Source organism: Ambystoma mexicanum, chromosome 8 (genome assembly GCF_040938575.1).
Source record: "Ambystoma mexicanum isolate Mex_15411 chromosome 8, UKY_AmexF1_1, whole genome shotgun sequence".
NCBI classification, from domain to species: Eukaryota; Metazoa; Chordata; class Amphibia; order Caudata; family Ambystomatidae; genus Ambystoma; species Ambystoma mexicanum.
The window spans coordinates 508,726,170-508,749,817 of NC_090929.1; the positions used below are offsets into that span (position 1 = coordinate 508,726,170).

The 23,648-nt window shown below is 43.0% G+C and overlaps 1 protein-coding gene across 3 annotated transcripts in view; it reads left to right on the forward strand.

Annotated features, from left to right (window-relative positions):
- Nucleotides 1-23,648, forward strand: part of PRKCZ (protein kinase C zeta) — a 1,951,357-nt gene that overhangs the window by 1,863,715 nt on the left and 63,994 nt on the right. For all 3 annotated transcript variants that reach the window (XM_069610174.1, XM_069610176.1, XM_069610175.1), the window contains one exon: nucleotides 80-195. In XM_069610174.1, the coding sequence (XP_069466275.1) occupies nucleotides 80-195 (116 nt within the window). The remainder of the gene's footprint in view (nucleotides 1-79; nucleotides 196-23,648) is intronic.

Here is a 23,648-nt window from a genome sequence, read left to right on the forward strand (position 1 = left end):
TTTCTTCATCTCACTGCTCACAATAAGAGACTACTTTTGGTAACCTTTGTAACTTTGCACCTGCACTTTTGTTTTCTAGCTGGAGAAGAAGCAAGTCATTGCTCCATTCCAGCCACAGATCACAGATGACTATGGTTTGGAAAATTTTGATTCGCAGTTTACCAGTGAACCGGTCCAGCTCACTCCGGATGATGAGTAAGTGTTTAAAAAAATTGAATGAAGGACTGAAAATGTTATCTTAATCAACAGTGGATTGTGTGATTGCTATCAGAATTTTTGTATGATGCTGCACATGCAGAAACATTTGGGTTTACAACCAGAAAACAGCCATGGGCCGCTTATAAGTGTGGTGGAAAAACAAAATGCAGAGATCGATTTTTAGGTTGTGGTTATGTGAGGGGTCAGAAATGCGAGGCGGACAACTTGGTAAAGGTTTTTCACAAGTTTAAATTGTATTAACTCAAAAGGGCGTGATATACACCTTGCTATCCCTAACCTAAAGATGTTTTCCCTGCCTATCTAAACAAGACTAAAGTAAAACACTTTAATAAAAGGAATCTCTCCCTCACACTTGTACATACATAAAACTCATAAAGGTACAATATGGCAATTCATGTTTAACAGAAATGACAGTCATTTTTAACATGAACCTGATAACTTTGTATCCTTGTAGCCTGGGTCAATTCACCTTCTGCAGGTTCAAAAACAGGATTTTCGATCAAGGTTTCAAACCATAAAGTTCCTCCTTTGTATAGCCAAGTTCTGTTAATAAAGTTCTTCTTGCTCCAAAAGTCTCTTACTCAGCATTTGACCGGTTTATGTGCTCTTTCATTTATTTATTTTGCATTTTTAAAGTGCTCACACAGCCCGCGGGCATTGAGGCGCTGTTACAGGAATTGCTTTTTTTTTGTCTTAGTTGCGTATTTATAATGCGCTTAAATGCTCAGAGGTTTCTAAGCGCGGACCCAGCGATCGACCCTTTGTTGCTTCGTGTCGTCTTGCTTCCAAGGCGAACACGTTGCTGCTGAGCTATCCGCCCAGGACAAGGTGCTCTAGCACCTTGAAGCGTTTCTTGTGCTAGATGGAATTACCAATAAAGATCTCAGACCAAATATCCCGACTGACTCGAGGAATATGGCAATGTACTAGTTTAATAAAGCAGGGTCAACCGGCAAACATCAGACGGATGCTTGCACACTCGCACTTGATTATACAGAGGTCTTATACCCCAATATGATTATACAGAGGTCTTATACCCCAATATGGGTCATCTATGACATCATCCTACGTGGCAAACCATAAAACGTATTAGCAGGAGGGATTGGTTAGGGGAACATATCTACTTATAGAATTTATATGGGTTAGTATTTCATTGGATGTCTTCTATCTGCAAGACACCCCCAAAATACCTCTAAATATGTATAAACCGATTATAACAAACAAAATGGCAGTGGATTGGTCTATGCAACATTGTATAACAGGTTGCCCTTCAGACCCACTGATTGGTTGGCATTCTCACCCAACCTTAGATTTACGGCTCGGCTAGCAGCACGTAAGGAAACGGAAACCCAGGTGTTTGGATCCCGTCAGATTACTCCCTACTTTCCCAATTAGTCCATCTCTCATCAGACCCGCCATGAGCCAAAGTTTCCCATTTGTAGTTGACCCTGTAGCCTGTTCCCTGTTCTAGGACATTCAAGGGAGTGAAAGCACATCCCTATCTTCATCCAAGGCTTAATGAATAGCCCTTGTTTTCGACTTCTGAGTCACATATGAAGAGACCACAAATCTGTCAATTTCAGCCTCTTATTTACTGCTATTTGATTTAATTATACTGGCTGTCATTGTTCCTCTTGGCCTCCAGAGACTTGCTCACTCTACCTTGTATAGACTTTATACACTTTTAATTGTCCAATAACTGGCTCTTACAGATGTTTTCTTCTTCTTTTATCTGAGGGAAATATGTTTCATCCATGGCTTATCCATCTGCCTCCCTTCATACTTTGCAGCTATTCCTTAAAAATAGCATCCTTGATCCCAAGCCAACATTGACTCCTCTTTGTTTTGCACACAAAGCTGTTCTTCCAGCGTCTCCTGACTCTGCAACCCTGATGGCTTTGCACGACCCGGCGTCCATTTTGCAACTATGGCGGTCCTTGCCACGTTATATATTCCTCTAGCAAGCTTCTATGTATCTTTTCTACCTTGTGTTACTGCATAATTTACACACATTGGTCAGCAAGTTACTTTGTCTTCTTTTGTATTCATGATTACTTTATCTTTCGTACATGTTTCTCATCACTTCAGTTACATAGTCACTCTTAAATATTTAAATATTTTCATATCGTTTTAGCATGGCTTTGTATATCTTCTTTGTGACATCGCTCTGCCCTCTTCAGATTTCACTCAGTGCTCCATGATGTCCAATTGTGCATGCTGACATCCTTCCATACAGCAATCCTTCCACACTTTGTGCTAGGGTACATTCAGTATGGTTGTCGAAGTGCATAACATATGGAGTCTCACACAAGGCCCTTCTCCTGCTATTCCAGTATTACGGATGTGAGGGGGCAGGAGTTAGGGAAAATGCGTCCACCTGCTCCTTTACATCCCCCCTCTGATCGAGCCCTCGACCACATTCCTTTTTTTCATTCTCCTTTATCATCACTTCATACTTTTGATTCTTTGGGACCCATATCTTTGTCAACCTCCTCAGGTGATCTGAATTCTTTATATGTTCATCCACACTCCAGGGCATGTGGCAGCAATCTCCTGATGGTGGCAGCAATCTCTTGATGGCGGACAGAAAATCCACCATCCTACGTATTTGTTATGTTACTTGGGATAGTAGAACTTACTTAATGTTGCATTTGCTCACCAGTTACAGCATCTATATCAATCATGATCTTCATCCCACAGCTTTCTTGGTTGTCTTCTGGCATTGTCCCAAGATGATCCTTATGAAACAAAATCCTAGCAATACCAACACTAGTAGTGCTCCAAGTAATTTGAAAGCAGTTGCCAACCAAGTTGGAATCCATGAAGACCGATGAAAACCAGTCGTCCTCTTCAGTCTTGTTAACTTCATCCTCCATCTATGTATGCAGGGTTGACAACATCATTATTGCTTCTGTCAGAGTCCCATTGTCTTTAACATGAACAGGTATAAATGTACAGCAAGAAGGCCTGATCTTGGCGCACATGCCTCCTTCCATTGCTGTAATTAAATTCAGGTTATTCTGGAGGGCTATAAGCCTGATTGCCCTCAACTCTTTGATCGCATTAAATCCTTTTATTGTCGTGTTGATCATTTCCAGCAGCTCTAATCTGGTGATTTGCAGCCGCTTGGCGTTCACCGCAGTCTAAATTCTGAATTCCTGGCAGGAATATAGCTGTAAATATCACTTCTGTTCGGCTAAACAACTTATTCTCAGCTGGAATGTCATAATAGGCTTCTATTGATTTTGCTGAGAAGTAATTATCTCTGATGTCTGCTTCGATAAAACAATCTTTTCTTCCTCAGGTGTGTGTCCATTTTTGGGAAGTCTGTAATCTGCAGGTCACTTTGTGGTACTACTAAGGCTGGTATGCTTATCAGCACCAATGAACAAACCCCCCACCCCCATTTTGGTAGCAATTTTATATATGCTCCTGTTCCTTTTTTATCCCCGGTACATCGAAAACTCTGCCACACTTGCTGTCCTCTCCAACTTTCACTATGCCATTATTTCTGAACCATAAAGAAGCATTCTTCAGGGGTAGTAACTGCAATGGTCCTCCCTCGTCGTCGACCCATGTCAACAATCTTGCAATGTTAGGCCATTGGTTTTTGCATTCCTTTTCTGCATTTGCCACAACTACTTCCCATTGTCCGGTTAATGCCGTTGCTTTGTACACAACCAATCCTTCAGCCCATCCTTCAGGAGTAAGCACTGCTCCTTTAATTTGTAGTTGACCTCTTTCCCAGCATTGTTGTGTTTTCTTCCCATTCTTATCTTTGCATTGTAACATCCTGTTTTCTTCAATCTTGATTCCTGCTCCATTTATTCCAGGCTGTTCGTTTTTTATTATTTAATACATTGTTTCTGGCTTCTCTCTTGACTTTAATATCTTGTACATAGTTGTCTTCTCTCTGAGATGTCGCTTTTTTCACCCACACTATGAATGCTGTTCTACCTTGGAACTGTCCTCTGGTTAGGCAAAGTGCAAGGTGTGTCAAGCAATGTGCCTTCTTCAGTAATACTTCTGTTGCTATGAATATTTTAGAGGTTCACAAAGCATAAGGTATAAGGGAACACACATAGCAGCTTTCATCTGACAATCTCCTTCCCACCTTTTTCATGTACTGATACCATAGGCTCCACTTCCCTTTTAAATCGAAATAAATGCCTAGTAAGATTATAAAAGATGCTGTTTGTGATTTCATCAGGGGCCACAGTAAATGTGTCATTGTCATCCACCATTTATGTATTGTTTCTTATAACTTGTCTAAATGTCATAATAATCAGGAGGAAAACACAAATCATAATACAGAATGACACCCTGATTATTATTTCATGGAAACTCATTGATGGTTGTAAGAAATGTAATATGTAACTCTGTAATGAATCGCACCTTTATATCAAGAACTGTAAGATGACTGCAACAATTATTCTAAAAATAATATGATAGTTCTTAGGATTTCCAAGAAACATTATGACATTGACGTAGCTTCTTATTAGAGCTGGATAAGACTGTGATATGTAGATCAAAACAGCATACAAGAATTTGTGTAATGTTGTTGCAATAGGTAAAATGAAGTGTACTTTTCTTTCAACTCCAGTACTTCAATACATTGTCTCTTGAGCCTATCTATTTAAAAATAAAAGTTCAAGGATAACTGCAGGTCTCTTTACTCCTTGTCAAATGTTAAATGATATTGGCCTTTACTCTAGGTTGCTGCTGTGTTCTTCACTTTCCTTATCATTACTCTTGCCATAGAATGAGTCGGCATTCGCAGAACATCTTCTCTTGCTTCACTGTGGGTAGTTGAAGAAGGGGTTGAGGTTTCTCCTTTATATGGCTTAATGTTGTGCAAATGAAGCCAGGCTCTTTGTACTTTTATCTTTGCTGTTGTGGGTGTGACTTCTTCCACCTCGTATGGACCTTCAAAGCAGGAGTGCTCCAAGTGCGTATAAACCTTCACACCAGTTCCTGGTCTCCTCGGTATAGATAGGGTGTTTTAAAAAATCCTCTGCTTCAATGGGTTGATCATCTTTGTCACTTCCCTTTGACCCCTCCCTTCGATTCTTTAACTGTTGGGACATGAAAGAAACACTTGCAGACATTGTTGATAGGTAATCATGCATCTCGTCACCTAATGGCTTCGCTTGACTATGGGCATCTGTTTTTAAACAAGTTGGAGGAGCAAGAGGAGTTCTCGTACATCGTCCAGTCACCAACTCATGAGGAGTTAGATGGTGATCTGAGCCAGGCTGGTTCCTTAAAGGATATGGGGCAAAGGGTAGGCAATGTAGCCATCCCTTTTTTTATTGTCATCTTGATCTTTGCAATCCTTTCCTTCAATAATCTATTTAATCGTTTGCAGAAACCATTCGCCTGTGGGTGATAAGTGGAAGAGAACGTATGCTTAATGTCTAATAGGGGAACTATTGGCTCGAACAATTCATTTACAAAATGCGGTCCATCGTCCGACCGCAAAACCTCACACACACACCATCTTGGGAACACTTCTTGCACAACGAACATGGCATCAGGGTGTGTGCATGGGCCTGCCTCGATCCATCTAGAAAATGGACATACGACCAACATATATCTGTAACCGTTGCATGTCTGCAGCATATCTACATAATCTATATGTAAGTGCTGAAAGGGGCCATTGGGTCTAGGAATTGCTCCTTTCAGTGTTCGCAAATTGTGCCCCACAGTAATCTTCTGGAAAACTATGCAATTTACAATAAACTGTGCCACATGCTCTAACAGTTCTATCAAAAAATCACTCTTCTGTTTTTGTAGCATCTAGACTCTCTCAAGTCACATGCGCGGGGTAGTGGAGCTGCTCCAGTGCTACCCTCGATAGTATTAGAGGCATAACTGGCTTTCCAGTACTTTCCTTTGTCCTAATTGCCTCAGTGGGGGATAAAGAACACCCCTGCTTCTTCCATAATTCCTTCTCTTCTTGTGGTTCTCGCCCTTGTATCCCAATTAACTGAACAATAGACAGGATGTTAAATCCCTCCTTTACCAACACGCATCGTCCTGTCATTTGTTTAATACTTTATATTTAAAAATTATAAATGGTTTGTAAATAGGCTGCCTTTTTGGCTTCTAAATCTGTGGCTTCTTTTCCGTGAGAAATAAAATCTGTCCTTTTAGAATGCGCTATGCATTTGACCACTACTAGAGTGAGTGAGAGTGCTAACACTTCAATAGGTTTATCCAATAGGGCCACATGCTGCACTGGAGTGCCATCTGCACAGAGGAAGCCCCTCTTTTTCCAGCATGACAGACCTGCGTGTACGGTTGATGTCACATAGGCAGAGTCATAGTACACAGTCACTTCCTCATCTTCGAATCTCAGAAGCGCTGTGAGAAGCGCCACTAATTCTGCAGCTTGTGGTGAGCAATGCAAAGGCAATCTTGCGCTTGTCATCACTTCAAATTCACCCTCTCGGTTCAGCTTTACTACTGCTTATCCAGTATGCCCTTCACCAGTCGTTTGATACATTATTAAAGAACCATCAATAAAAACAATGCCCCTCCTTAAGGCATTTTCTCTAGCTTGGGGAATGTCATTTTAGTTCTCAGTATTGTGCAATCATGTACATAATCATCCTCTCCTACTGGTTCAGCTATGAACGTTGCTGGTTCACTGTCTTCTGACAATTGTTATTGCAGTATTCAATATGATAACCTTATATCCAGATTTGCTTTGTGGTCAATGTAATTTTGTGTTTCTCTAAAATGGCCTGTTACTGAGCACCCCATTATTATACTTGAAGCTTTTTCAATTGTGAATGCAGAAGCAGCTAAAGACTGCTCACAAGGATAATGCCCTTTCATAATTGGATCTAAAATCCTACTATAATAGGCTAATGGTTTGTGTCCATGTCCTAATGTCTTTTGTGTAAGGACTGCTGTCATGACTTATCCAATTGAATGAGAAAATAAATACAATTCTTCATGATAATCTGGAATTCCCAACACAGGCTGTACTGGTCGCCTTTTTTAATTCTTCAACTCCTACCGTCATTTCATCTGTCCATATTATTTTACTCTTACCCACCTGTGCTGCTTTAAGCCCTTTTAAAAGTGGTTGAATATAAATACTATAATCGAAAACCCAGGCCCTGCAATAGTTACATAGGCTTAACAATTGTTGCATTTCCCTCACTGTTTTAGGTTCTGAGGTGTTCATAATTGCTTCAGCTCTTTCAGGCGTCACTTTCCTCCCTTCATGAGAAATCAACTATCCTTTATACAAGACCTCTTCCTGACAGTATTGTAACTTCTCGTTGTCCACTTCATAGCCTTTCTCTGAGAGTATAGTCATAAGCCTAATGGAATCTTCTCTACATCTTTCTTCTGTCTCACTGCATACCAAAATGCCATCCACATATTGAACTATTGAACTTTGGGGCTGAAAATTGCCTAACTCCATCTGGAGGACTCTATTAAAGATTGAAGGGGTCTCCCAGTACCCCTGGGGTAATTGAGTATGTTGCAGGCAGATCGTTCCATACAAAAAGGAAGTCAAATCATAGGAGTCTTCATGGAGGGGAATTGAAAAGAACGCATTCTTTAAATCTAGGACTGTAAAATATTTGGCCTTAGATGAGATGTAGCACAATATATTCACAGGATCTGGAAATAAAGGAAACTCAGCTTCGACTATATTGTTTAGAAAGCGAAGGTCTTGAATAAATCTCCATGACCCCTGTTGATTTCCTCACTAAGAGAATTGGATGGTATCAGTATTCCTTGCTTCATCAAAATGAAAATGGTCTCAAATCTTCATCCGCCTCTCTGGACATGGGGTGTTGCTCTGCACGTGGCAAAAGTGCTCCTGGTTTAAGCTTGATTTTTAACTGCTCCTACTCATTTTAATAGATCCATTTGTGGTCCATAAAATCTTTGGCACTTTCTCTAAATCTTCTTGGATAAATCAGTGTCTTTTTTTTTACCAATGTCATTCTCTGCAGTATTTCTCTATTCTCTACTTTTATCCAGTAAGTGAGATTTATGAAAAATACTAATTCATCATCTGACTACTCATCCTTGAACAACTCCTCGTCTGTCAAATCTGTCAGTTTTGAAGTCTATCCTTATATGTGAAGTCTACCCTTCACTGAGGCTATCGCTGTTCTCCATCCTCTTCCCTCATCTGCCCCATGAAGAACCCCCCTCTCCTCTCTTACCACTGCTGCTTCTAACTCCAACTGGATAAACTGTCCCTCTTCATCATCCATAGGGATTTCTGGTCTGAACAAAAACTTGTCCGGTATTCTTAATAGTTTGTCTATCAATCCGGGCAACCACCATAATAAAACAGTCACTCCATACAAAAATACTTCTGGATCAAAAGGGACCCCTCGTAATGCTCTCTGGCCTGTAAAAGCTTATCTAAACTATCTTACGTTCATATAATGTATCCCTGGAGTGGAACACACTATTCCGTCGTCAGTAAAATATATTGTCATGTTAAGTTTCGTAATTAAGTCACGCCCCAATATTTTAACTGCTGTTTGCCTGCAATATAATAATGGCATAGACATGTTGTGTTCCCCTATAGAGATTGGTAATTTGTCTGTAAAAGCAACTAAACTCATCGCCCCAGAGAATCCATGCGCATTCATTGCAATACCTGACATTGGGTATTTTCCCTCAGTCTTCATCCTCCCCTGTTTTCCTAGTCAAAATCACACCCATGTCTGATGTATTGGGGTATTGCACTCTGAGCGCCCGTCATACATTTGTTCTGCAATTATTAAATGGTGCTCCGTCGTGTGTCGTGTTTTGTGCAGTCACACATGTGCATCCTGCTAGTTTATAAATGTCAGCTCTCTCCCCTATGATAGCTGCTAGCAAGCTTTTTATGCCACCTACAGCTAACGTAATTTCTGATGTCATTCTCTCTAGCTCATAAATTAATTTTCTGCACCGGATGTTAAACTCAGTAGTTTACATCTTAAATTGTCTTTATCCATTTGAAGCCATGGTATATATTGTGGTCGTCTTCCCCCTTTCTCTAATAATGGGGAATCCTGGTCCATAATCATACCTGCCTACACTTCTCGTCTTCCAGATGGGGCCTTGTCTCGCCAGTTTATCTCTGTCCTGGTAGTGCCCTTAATCTGCTTACATAAGGCGGAGATACATCCCCTGCACTGTGCGATCATGCTTGTGGTCGCTCAGTGTATGGTGTCGATTCTGTTCTTCTCTCTTTGAGGTCTTCTAAATCTGTCAATTTTACCCCTTTTTCTACACTCGATTCTTTTGAAAACCTGCCTGCACATTCCCTTTGCGCTCTTTCATTTTCTTCCCTTTCTTTGTCTGACATTACTATGCCCCAGCTTGTATGGCTGTTGTCCTTTTCCGCATCATCAAGATTTAGTCTACTTAAAGACAGAGTTCTATGCTAGACTGTTAAGACTTCATCTGACCTACCTCCTATTTCCCTTGATAGATATCCTGCTATGTTCTCTTGGATTTTATACCCTTCTTTACCCCTCATTTGCTTATATAAATTCCCATGTCGTTTCTCTGCGCCTTCTGTATCTCGCACACCAGCCCATGATGGTATTCTTGGTGCCCGTTGCAGCTCCCTAAGGGGCTGTTGTGACCCTCTCTCTTCCTCAAGTAGTTTTTGTGCTTCGATCAGCCCTATGCTTCTATGTCTTATATAATCTATCTCATCTTTTAGTGTCCTACTCTGTTCATTTCTTCTTCCCTTCATCTCCCTTAATTCATCTTTCCCTCGCTTCTTTGTAACCTACGTTCTTTGTGCTTCTACCTCCTCTCGTCTCTTCTAGTCACTCCTTTTCTTTCCTCGCCTCGTGTCTTCTTTGTTCTTCCCTTCGCTTGCATTCTTTCTTTCTCTTTATATCCTCTTTATTCTTCCTTTTCTTTCTTTGCCTGCTCTTCTCTCTTCTCTTTCTCAAACCCCATCAATACACTTATCATCCAGCTTGTGTAATATCTTTCCTCCAATCCATTCATTGTGTACTATTATTCCCTTAGCTTTGTCCTTTATTTCTTTCTACTTCTTTGCTTCTTCCTCTATCTCCATCTGTTTATCTTGTCGGTCCTTCCTCTCATCACACTGTTTACTTTCATCGTGTGTGGAGATATATTTGTGTCCTCTGCTTTTGCTCTCTTCTGCATTGTCCTCACTGTTATAAGCAGGGGGTTCATAGGTCTGATTAACATACCCTACCGCTGCTTTCAATTCCTTTAAAGGATAAAATCCCTTCTCCTTTGTATCTACGCTCTTGTTTTCAGGAGGGGAAGGGGAGCCAAAGGTGTTTAATCTACCCTTTTAAGCTTATTAAGCATCCACTCTTCCTCCGCTGGATCTGCTCTCACTCTGATATGTCTTCCATAGCTCTAAAACAGCCAACCTTTTCTGTAACTTCTTTCCCTTATATGTAGCGTACAAATAGGTTGGCATATGTTGCAGGACTGTTTTTGACAACAAACCCTCCTGAGGCCATGGCATAAGTGTCTTCTTTGTCGTGCCTCAGACCCATTTCAAATGATATTTCCTTATCTTAGCTGTGTATCTTGGCAATGCCCTGCATAAGTGTAGAAGAGGAGTCTCCCATAATGACAAGTTGATCCCGACTGTTCGTACTTACCTGATTTTTTTTATTTTTTATTTTTCTCTTTATATTCTCAGATATACCACACTGATAAATTAGAGTAGGCACCATCAATTGCTGCTTGATTATCCGAAAATCAAAATTGTTTATCTGCTTTCAAAATTCTACACAACAATGTTCTTTTTGTTCCTTCCTTTACACTTTCTATACATTTTTTATCTCTCGTTCTACCATTGATATTTTAAGAGTCCTTCTTTATTTGTTTCCTCTGACTTTTATCCTTCTGATTGACGTCAATCTCTTGATCTAAAAATCACCTTACTTTTTTACTATCATTTTATATCTACTTGTTTACACACAACAAAAGCTTTATACTGACATATTTATAACCCTACGCGTGCACTTTAATACATGTTCGCCTGTGTACGCCTTCTTTTACTATCTTTAGTAAATGTACCGCATCTCATTTTTGACCCATTTTGGAGCTTGATACAAACTCTTCTTGTTGGCTTTGCCTCAGGAATCCTTAACGCTGTTATTTGGAGTCTTTTTAGTGCATACACTTCTGTCCCCTTGGAAGCCGGAATCGCGGTATCAACTTCTCTTCTTGATAACCCCCTAAAAATCCTGTTACTTTTATACATACATTTACTCCTACATTCTGCCCCCTTTCCTCCATACTGTATGTAGGAATGGGAAACAGAACCCTTTTCACCAGAAAGAATTGGCTTCCCCATTAAATTTAAATGCGTGCGGGGGTGCGGCCCTAGGAGCATGCGCTCCCCTGACTCCGCCCACCGGCTCCATTCCTCAGTCCTCTTTTCTGTGTCAATGGGAACGGACCGCTTTCACCAGCGCTCCTGGATTAGGCCTCCGGCCTTGTAATTCCACGCGCTGTTCCCCGGACAAATGTATTCTCTTTTTTTCTCTTCCAATTGTTAAGTGCTGCTCTGTCCTCTAGTGCCACACTCCTCCCCGGCGCATGTTGACAATGGCGGCTTTCATCAGATGTCTAGCCTGCATAGGTCCCTTCCCTACGTCTGACCCTCAAGCACTCTGCCTCCGGTGCCTTGGCCCAGACCACGGCTGGGTTGGCTGTACCACGTGCAACGCCTTGTCCCCATGCACCCTAAAGAATTGGTAGGCCAGGTGGAGAGAGCTCTTCGGAAGATCGCCTCCAGAGGACCTTAAAGCATACGTGAGGAGTAAGACTATGCCCAAGGTAGGTGGTCTGTTCTCCTCTGCACCCAGCAAGCGCGACTCCTTCCCCGGGAAGCGCCCAAGCGGGAGGGACCTCCCAGGTCCTAAAATCAGCAATCGAGGCTACACCAGCTACCGGCCCACGGGCCGAGGGGTTGCAAGACCCTACCGGTCCTACCACTGAGGGGGTGCAAGACTCTATTACCGGACTCCGTCCTAGTACCGGACCCATGTCCGAGGGGGTGCCTGTACGCAGCACTACCGCCACCATGGCAGAGGGCACTCCGCCTCCCAGGTCTCGACCTGAGGTGCAGGGAAGGTTGCAACCTTCGCTATTCAGTGTGCAGGTAGAGACTGGACCCAGCTCAAAAATCACCATGCCTCAGGCATGTGGTGTGGAGCAAGACATAATGGCCGTGGGGCCAGACAAAATGGCGACTCATCCGTTGCCCTTTCCGCACGGAGATCAGGCAGGTCAGAGTGCATCCAGATGGGATTGGACATCGCCTGTCACCTGGTCCACATCCTATCCCTCACTCAACTTTGCACGGAAGGTACGCATCCTCCCAGTTTGGCGAGACACATGCCGCCCAGGACACCGCAGCTTCAGGGTCTGGCCCCTATGCCCTCAGGCGCCCCTACACCATTGAGCGCCCCTGCTGCTTGCGAAGATAGGTTCTTTGACAAGTTCCTCACCCTCATGAGATCACCACAGATGGGTACCATCTGCAAGGATGTAATCGGGGACATCCCCAGACATCCACTGGGGTGCAGGCCTTGGGTCCAGCTCAGCCCCTGGCTCCGACGCCTGCACCGATTATGGGAGCTCAGCCCCCGGCACTGACAGTCAGCACGCCACAGCTGTCCCGTGCCCAGCACTCCTCCTGCACCCCTAGATCTGCAGGACACAACGGTAGACATGGATGAGGAGGAAGATCCGGACACACCATCGTCAGCCAAAGCATTCCATGAGAGGCTGGCAGGTCTGGCTGACTACCTAAGCATCCCTCAGCCACAGGTGGAACAACCCGAGGCAGGGGTCCTGGCCGTGGTACTTATGCTTCGTCGTCGTCCTAGAATTGGAATCCCTCTTCAAAAGGATCTTGAAGAATTAGCCAAAAATGGCTGGGTCTACCCAGCCTACCAACAAGCGCCTGGCCGCCAAATACAGGCAGACAGAAGGGGATTCCCTCTTATTATCAATGCAACCCCAACCACATTCCTCTGTTATAGCAGCAGCATCGCTATATTCTAAACCGCAGTAACCCTCAGCTGCATCCGCTTCTGCACTCCTGTGCACGAAGGAAAGGCTTTTGGAGGAGTTTGGAAAAAATATCTACTCAAAAGCCACGCTCCACCTGCGTCAGGCCAACGCAGACGCCATGTTGGCGGCTGTCAATCAAAAGTGTGGCGGGAGATCAGACTTTCTGCCAGAGCTCCCTGCTCACGGCCAGGCACGGTTGAAGGTGGGGTTGGCAGAGGCCAAAATTGTGGCCCAGGTATAATGGAATCTACAGTGTCCCACATTGACACCTCAGGCACAGAGCCATATGTATTGTCAAAACCAGGCTGTCAAGCTTCCAAGGCTTCCATAGCAAGGTGGATGGTTATGGCCATACAGTATGGAGGAAAGGGGACGGGACATAAGAGTAATTAGAAGTTACTCACTGTATTGACTAACGTACTCCTAGTCCATAGACCCCTTTCCTCCATACTTCTCTCCTTCCTCCCCCGTAATAAACCTGTGTCATTGGGCAATTGTAATATTGTCGACGCGTCAAAAGGGACTGAGGAATGGCGCTGGTGGGCGCAGTCAGGGGAGCGCATGCTCCCAAGCCGCGCCCCCACGCACATCTAAATTTAAAGGGGAAGACCCATTTTTTTGGGTGAAAAGGGTTGTTTCCTGTCCCTACAGAGGGACGCACATACAGTATGGAGGAAAGGGGACTATGGACTAGGAGCACGTTAGTCACTATGGTGAGTAACTTATAATATTTACAACACAGTCCCTCCTGCTATTTTTGCCATTTTCAATGTTCTACTTACATCCGTGGCTTAGCTCAAGTCCCTCAGCATCGTCTCATCAACAGAGCAGTTTGCCTTCTGTCCACGGGACACCTGCCAACTGTATCTTTTACACGTGTATTGTTGCGCGCTGTTCTCCACAGGAAGCTCTGCGGTCTTCTGGCAAATGCAGGAGCAGCCAAAAGTCTGAGGATCTGGATCTGGGCTTAGGTCGACTAGACCTGAACCAACCGCACTGCTACCAACATGTGCTCTAGCACCTTGAAGCATCTCCTGTGCTAGTACTAGTTTAATAAAGCAGGGTCAACTGGCAAACATCAGACTGATGCTTGCACACTCACACACAAACTTGATTACACAGGGGTCTTATACCCCAATATGCGTCATCTATGATGTCATCCTATGTGGCAAACCATAAAACATATTAGCGGGAGGGATTGGTTAGGGGAACATATCGACTTATGGAATGTATATGGGTTAGTACTTCATTGGCTGTCTCTCATATGTAAGGCAAACCCTCAAACTACCTCTAAATACATATAATACTGATTAAAACGAAATAAAAGGTCAGCAGATTGGTCTATGCAACATTGTATAGACCCACTGATTGGTTGGTACTGTCACCCAACCTTGAACTTTCGGCTCGGCTAGCAGCACATAAGGAAACCGAAACCCAGGTCGTTGGATCACGTCCGATTACGCCCTACTTTCCCAATTAGTCCATCATCTCTCATCAGGCCGGCCATGAGCCAAAATTTCCTGTCTGTAGTTGACCTTGTAGCCTGTTCTCTTTTCTAGGACATTCAAGGGAGTGAAAGCACATCACTATCTTCATCCGAGGCTTAATGAATAGCCCTTGTTTTCGACTTCTGAGTCGCATGTGATTCATCCTCTTACTTACTGCTATTTGATTTAATTATACTCAGTGTCATTGCTCCTCTTGGCCTTCAGAGACTTGCTCACTCTACCTTGTATAGACTTTATACACTTTTAATTGTCCAATATTTGGCTCTTGCAGATGTTTTATTCTTCTTTAATCGAAGGGAAATATGTCTCATCCATGGCGTATCTGTCTTCCTCCCTTTGTACTATGCAGCTATTGCTTAAAAATAGCATTCTTGATCAAAAGCCAACATTGACTCCTCTTTTTTTGCACACAAAGCTGTTTTTCCAGTGTCTCCTGACTCTGCAACCCTGATCGGCTTCTGAGGTAGTTGAATTGAATATTTGCACAAGCTGGTGTCCATTTTTCAACTACAGCTGCCCTTGCCACGTTATATATTCCTCTATATCAAGCGTATTTACACTTATTGGTCAGCAAGTTACTTTGTCTTATTTTGCATTCATGATTACTTTATCGTTTAGTACATGTTTCTCGTATCTCTTCAGTTAAATCATCACTCTTAAGTATTTTCATATTGTTTCAGCATGTCTTTGTATATCTTCTTTATGGCATCACTCTGCACTCGTCAGATTTAAATCAACGCTCCATGATGTCCAATGGTGCGTGCTGACATCCTTCCATACTGCATCCTTGCATACTTTCAGTGCGAGGGTACATTTGATACGGTTGTCTAAGTGCAGATCATCTCTCATACACTCAATGAGGTATAGGCATAACACATTGAATCTCACATAGTGCCCTTCTTCTGCTATTCCGGTATGACTGAGGAGAGGGGCGGTAGTTGGGGGGAAATGCTCCTCTAGAGTTCCACAAAATGAAAAGAAAAGTCTCAATCTTCGAACTGTTACTACACACTGCAATACCACTTCTCCTTCTTGGAACATGAGCAATCCAGCAATTCTTCTTGATGCACAACAATTTCTTTGTCAGGGTGTTTTTTTACCATAAATCATCAAACACAATAGCAGCCTTGCCACTATCTTTCCTTCACAACCTTCAACAACAATATAGTACTTCAATGTTTTTGTCCTGGTCCACTAACCTGCCCGGACTACCACTAATGTTCCCTATCCTGGTATACTCCCTTGCCAGGACAGAAACTCCTAACATTACTACAGTACTTTGGGGTTTGGTTTGCTTCAAACTTTCAAAATTTTCTTTGACTTTCAGCAACATTTAAGATTCACAATTCTGTCTGTGAAGACACCATACACATTGATGCTGTTCATTCCACTGATTTATTTGCTCCAGGCAATGCAGGTTTTGTTGTTCTCTTCCTTGATACCTCTTACAAGGAAAGTTTCTCTCCTGCCAATCTTTATCTCTCACTTCCACATTAAACAACTGCTGACAATGTCTCTTTATCACACTTGCCTTTCTTTCGCTTAGGCAATGCTTGTAGGTGGGCGGCTTATCTATTGCCTCTTCCTCAATCTGGGAGCAATGGTTACATTTCTGCTGCCATAAAGTTCTCTTATTGTATTGACACTGTGGGTTATATGTTTGCCAAAGTATTTCTCCCTCTTTACTTTGGCAATGGTTGTTGCTGGTCTTCTTCAATGTTGCCCCTCCTTACTCTGGCAATGTGGGATTTTATCTTGATGCAATTTTGCTTCCTTTTTAGTTTTGGCTGTGATGGTTGTAACCTTGCTTTCCTTTAAAGTGAGTATATCGCCCATGTAACTTTCTTTCTGGTATTAAAATGATAAATAGCTGTCAGTGTTCAACTACAGAGCGTTCCAGGCAAGCTCACAGCCTCTTCACACACATCTGCTCGAACCGCTGCCTCTGCTTGCTCTGCGGACTTCTGAACTCCTGCCAGCCTCGGTCGCATTGCCACGGCCCACACCGCTTGTGAAAAGAAGCCTGCCTTTCTCCTCCTGCACTCCAGTGCTCGCCAGCCACCAGAACTAGGCATATAATGAAGAGTCTCTCTCTTATGGGATTAGCTTGTCAGTTTACTGCTTCCCAACCTCTGCAGTTCGGAGTTTCCACTCTGAAAACCCTCTTAAGACCCAACTCTGCTTTCACAACAGTGGTGGCTCTGACGTCTTCATTTCTCTGCTGCTGCAACTGCTTCTTACAACTCCTACTGCTGCTCCACCTACTAGTTCTAATGGCCTGCACCTGAAGAGGTCTAAAATACCTAAAGGTCCTGTTAGATGGATTTCTAAACTTTGACCTGGTGGACAGAGGTTCAGGAGGCCCCCCTAGTTTAATGGAACTGGGGAACCTTCTGGACAAACAAGACCAATCCACGGTAGCTTGGAAGGCGGTCAGGACTAAGTCTCAGAAGGGGTGAGAGTGAGTAGCCCACAGTGAGCACACATAGTAAAACTCCACAGATGGCCCTTAGACAGATGTATATCCAAAAATACTTTATAGGCCTATTAGAAAAACATGATTAAACCACTGTTATCAGTAAAACAGTTAACACACATGCTATTTAACTATCTAACATATATACAATAAGGTGATTAGCCTAAGGCTGATAATGGGGGTAGAGAATGACCACAACCTGTAACAGAACGGGGTTAAATCAACACAGATATCAGTTTAGGCAGTCCTTCATCAACAATCCGTAACTCATGTAGTCCAGCCCTACGAAGTGAGGAGCCTAGCGCTCAAAGTACAGTTGTGCGTTAACAACACGTCGTTGTGCGTAAACAAAAACGTGGGTTCTCTTCAGCGGCTGTAGCTTCTCAGGAGGGGGCTTGAGGTGTTGAAGAATAAGTTCCTATTCCTAGAAGAGGGTCTACCCTTGCAGAAAGAGTGAGATTTAGAGTTCGGGAATCACTGGGGAGCGCAAGCTATCCCAGCCAAGGTGAGTGTCTTTTGAAGGACACACGTTCGTAAAAATGTGTTGATGTGCTAGGGGGCCACGGTAAGTTATGAAAGTACTGACCGACCCTCGACATAGTCTGGACCAAATTTTGGCAGTCTAGCCCATTTTGCTTGTAGGTGTTAATCCTGCAGTTTCAGGACGCTGTGGCTCTCAGTGGCTGCGGGACAGGACGATTGTCTGTGGCGGGACAGTAGCCTTTACTCAGCTCTTGAAGGAGGACGGATAGTGCCGGTGCAGCACATCTCAGGAAACGGTAGGCAAGAACTGCAGGCCCTTTCAGCAATGCTCATCACAGCAGGGCGACATAGGAACCGCAAAAGCTCACGTTGAGGCACACTCTCAGAAATCGCGACCCAGAGGAGCTAGGACAATGAGTTTTGCAGGAGAGGGCCCGGGACCACAAGCTAGCGATTCCGAAAGTGTGGAGTCTCCACTCGGGACGGCCGCGTTACTGTGTGATACACTGGGTTCGAGCTGGTCAGTTCACTGAAGGGACCAGGAACACTTCAGAAGAGGCTCTTTTCGAGGGTAAGTAGGAGAAGCCGAGAGTAATTGTTCCCACTACTCAAAAGGGGCGAAGCGCCCTTGCAGGCCTTCTTGGTTCGATGAAGAAACAGGTGTCTGACGGGACAACAGCGGGGTCAGGCTGCCAAACCTTCCAAGCACGTCACCAGCAGTTCTTTAAATCTGCTTTCTTGTTAAAGATATGAGGTTTGGTGTGAACCTCAGTAGATCGACCTGTTATGGATGCAGAGCCCCTTCTCTTATCCAAGATTCAGTTTGCACTCAAATCTCAAATAGCCAATTGAAGATCTGCTCTCTTGAATGCATGCCAGACATTGGCCAATCGTGGCCCACTGTGTTTCAAGTAATTCACGGCTACCAGACATACTGGCACCAGTAGCGTGGATTGGGACCAGACAGTCACAACCCTCTTCCCGGGCCCTAGCTCACGTGACATGCAGGAGCCCGAGAAAGATGCGGTTTTTGCAGGAGACTGCATGCCAAAATAAGAAATACCTGGGTCCGTCGACATGGGGGAAGGCAAAGGGCCAAAATGGCAAAAGGACAGAACAAAAGACTTCGTGGCATGGCCATTTTTGGCTTTGGTCACAGTCTTTGGCCAAACGCGGTAAATGCGGTATGGTCCGTAAAAATACTTGAAAAGTAAACTGCTGCCACCAGTTCGTCCTAGGCACAATTGTACAAACACCAACAAATCCTTAGAGGGTGGCTAGGGCCATAAAACAAAAGGACCCCTATGCGCAGTACGTTAAGGTACTTGCCACATAGATAAGAAGTTACCAAGAAATGGCAACAAAGTCGAAGACTAAGGGAAACATAGTTTTTCCTAGTACTGACAGCCTGAAGGACGTGTCAGTTTCCCCATTACAAATGAGTGAAAGTCCAGAGGAGTGCACTGGAAAAAGTCTGGTTAGGTACTCCAAACAAAAGCAACAGGTTTCGGTGGGAGTTCACAAATGGAGGGAAAATTTCACCCAAGGGAAATCTTTCCTAACAGGTCCCGCTCAGGTGTGGGTCATTAGGAGCATTTCACGGCACACTGCAGTTTTGTGCCTCTGAGACCCTCTTCTTCGTCCCAGTACTTCGAACATTGTGGGACTTGGAAGTCCCCAATGTTTTGATTTCTTTTTGTATCAAAGGCCTCAAATTACAGTAGGCCATTAAAACTGTACGGTCTATAGGGAAGATATTTAGGGGTTTCTCCCCATTTCCCTGACCCAAGTCCCCCCTCATGTGGTCCTCCCGCAGAACACCACCCCCAGGGTCAGGATCAGGAAGAGTATGCCTTTCCCTGGCCACATGAGAACCTTCCCCAGCCAGGGTTCTTGGGATAATCACCTGTGATTCATCAGTTAAATTGTGAAATCTTTAATTCACAGTGCTGCAGAAGATCGACTAACAAAAGAGCAATGACACAGATCCCTGTACAATTTCAAATCATGTCCCCACTTCCTAAAACAGCCCCCATCTATATTGTGATTTCCTCATTATTTTGAAGAAAAAGTTTAATATTAATACAGGGTTATCGGGGAGGGCTGGTCTTCAGTTGGCACAATACATTTTTCTGTAAAGCCAGGTGCCGTAGACACCCAAAGTTAGAAACAAAGTCTATATAAGATTACTCAGCAGCTCCGTTTGATTAATACAATTAAACATTGAATACTTTTTAGCAGTGGTATCACATGAGAGCAGCTTATCTGTATTCTTGAATATAATTTTGCTATTCGAAATTATTCCTCTAAATAATTGTGCTGGTACAGCAAATTCAAACATGTGCATAAATGTGTCATTATTTGCAAAGCTTTTTATTTTCATTATACTTGACTACACATCATCCAAGAGCTTTCCATTTTTTGACTGATCTGAGGTCTACTTCTTAAATTATCAACATGCTTCCATTTACATCCTTAATGTACATTTTTGCTCCACTGAATTTTTCCCTTTTAGACTGTCTTCAACCAACCACATATTATCTCCTCAAATATTCTGAGTAGTTAATTCTAAGTAAGCACTATCTTTCTCAAAAACGTCCTCTGATGGTTTCATTAACTTCAACCGTTCCTGAAACATTAGAGTGTTTGCAGTGTTTTTACACTGGCAGTTTACAAGGCAATTGAGAGCACATATGATTAGTAGGATCTGCGTTATGAAATTTAATCCCAGAAGCCTGAATTAAAAAATTGCGAAGCCCACTTGATCGCATTTTGTAATTTGAGCTTTTGGGATTTTGATGGTTTGTCCTCCACTGGCCACACCCCTGCAGTCCATAATACCAAACTAGAGGTGCGGGGGGCAATCCCTGTTTCTCTTGTTTGGTATTATGGCCTTCAATCTTTTCTACCAGGCTGAATGCACACTAAATGTGCATTCCGTCTCGCCCCATGCCCCTGGGATTGTGGGGTAAAACCGATCAGTAAATGCAAGCAATGAATCCCTAGGATTATAGCAAAACACTAGTAGAATTCTATGGATTATGAAGTGCCCAATTATTCAACTGACTTAGAAAGCTATGATCATAAAGACCACCCAGAATTCTCTTTATGCAGAAATGTAGCACATTTTCTAATATGCTTGATGATAGTTGGTGTAGTCCTCGCGTAATTAGGATCAGGGCATAGTCCTCGCGTAATTAGGATCAGATGTACATCATTTGGCTCCCACCAAAGCGCACACTCCTCTAAGACTGTATCCAGGGCCATACGGCTCTGAAATTCCATAGTGCACAAAGCCACCTGTTTATGGGTTCAGTGATGGAAAATCCAGTGTCATTAACTACATTCCCAAAGCCAACTAAAGGATTTAATCATAATTTAATTTGATGTCTACTCCAGGTATCCGATAACCCATACATTCCACATGTCTCTTCCAAATTGATTCTCTTCTACATTGGTAAAGTGCCTATTAGTGGGTAGTATATTTGCCCATGTAGCAGCTACTTTCCTAAGTTATTGAAACCCATCTGTAAGATGAGGTTCCACTTACAAAGTAGGTACCTTGATATAAGTAGTATAACCTGACTCAATAAATGAAAACCCAGAGTAACATTTGTTTCAGTAGACTGAGAAAATCCGGGGACCTTCCACAGTGGCAGATAGTTGAGCAGGGAATAATATGGTACAAAAATGTGTTCCAGTCACTACAGATTGTTAAGTATTTCAATCAGGCGACGCACACCTTAGTTTCGGCCCAGTATGCAGCGCACAACTTAAATGCTTATATTTTTATATTAGATACAATATTGAGATGGTACATCACTCATATCACGCACCCTTTTCAAATACCCCGGGTCACAATGGACCATGAACCAGGCTGGTTGGTAAAATACAATATTTATTTACTTATTTGAAAATTAAAAGAAATCATACAATTTTTAATATGGGGCAACAATCACCAATGGGGTGATAAGAACAATAGGAATGTAAGCAATGCACTTAGTGTAACCTTCTATTGACACATCTACAAAACACCAGGGAATAGGAGCACTTTTTGATTTTAGGTAAGATAGCACTTGAGTTAGAATTTCCCCCTGCAATGTTACCTCAACACACAAATTTGAAACAGAAGCAGGAGGTAATCGGGAATGACAAATGGAAAACAGAATTGAAATCGGACCTTCCCTCCCCAAATGAGAGAAAAACTGATTTTAAACCCTGACAATGCTAAAAATGACACTCGGAAATGGATGAATCAAATAATGAATGTGTGCAAAAACCTTGAAACAAATACAGTTCTTCACTAAAGCAACAATGCCAAGGTGCAAACAATCACAGGCAATGAATTAGCAAGAGCATACAGTTTGAAAATGAGTGGCAGGTTTTAAAACATGTTCCAGCAAATGACATGTTGGAAACTTTGCAAACTTTGGGTAATTTCAGGCAGGAATTGCAAACGGTTTTTAATAAAAAAACAGGTGAAATACACTGAGTGCAATTTTTATGTTGGGGGATAGCTATATATCACATGTAAAATATGGAAGTCAAATTAAGTCTGTAGCTGGTAAATTGAATGAGTTATACAAGATCTAGAAAGGTGCGTTTCAGAAAAATGGAGTGGTGAAAAAGGAAAGGAAATCAGTTTTGACTATAACAGTTTTACTCTTCACTAGAGTGTTCCGGCTAGGCCACCAAAGAGGGACACAGTAAACTCCAGGGTTGATTCGTGAATTCATCCCTAGCTCCCCATCTCCCACCCTGGCGGAACCAGTCCGATCACTCGAAATAGGATTAATGGCTTAGGATTTCACAAGACAAGTTACTAAAGAGATGGTGCTAGCACTAGAAATCAATGGCAGGGTGGCAAGAATTATTGTGACAGTTTGAACAAGGTATCAGGATAAGGATAGGGTGACTTAGAGAGTGGGATGAGGGTAAAGACAAGATAGGCTATGGGTTTAGATGGGGTGGCAGTTGATACTCACAGTCCACTTTTTAGTTTTGGATTCTGGACAGTCGGTGTTCTGGTCACCACACGGATCTGGTCTAACAAAGGACGGCCGGACAAAATCAGCGGGACAGGATCAGCTGGGCAGGGACTGGATACCAGGTAGCACATAAGGATTGGCAATTATGGTCACTGGATAATATAGGACATCAGGGTAGCAGGATGGCAGCAGCATGCAGTGAGTGGCAGCAAGCCAAGCTGGATCAGGATGCCAAAGGTACCACGGTTTTCCCCTTGTTAATGGGAAATGTGGTGGGTTTTTTTTCATATTGGAGACCTTGCTGGTAATGGGATCATCACTGCTTGGGTTTTGCAATGGGCCCTGGAGTAGGATCAGCAATCCTTGGCCTTGTAGTTGGAGTCTGGATCTGGAAGATGACAGGTACAGGAATGCAGCGCAGGAAATCAGGAAGAGTGTGTGTCTGTAGTCTTGTCAGGGACCCTTATTTATAGTGCATAATGACATCATCAAAGTAGAGGCTGGGCAGGGTTAACTACGCATGCCCCTAAACTACTTGTATTGGACAAGGGTGCTAGTCTCCGCCTTGCTCTCAACTGGTTGGATTTCCAAGGGAATGATGTCGGGTTTATGAGGTGAGTTTTACAATGTCCAAAAACTCCCACATTTACTTTACTGAAAATCTGATTTTGCCAAAAACATAACATTTCTACAATTGCAATCTCTTGGCAAATTATACACATAGGTTACATATTATGTGCAGCAGCACATATCGGTCCAATCATCAAGTCTGTGGGACCTTGTTTCGCCCTTCTAATACATTCTGGTAATTTTAAACATGAAAGATTTGTCCTAAAATTCTGTAACTTTATACACAGATGCGCATTATCCCCAGGTATGTATGTACACAATGTTATGTTTGCAATACTA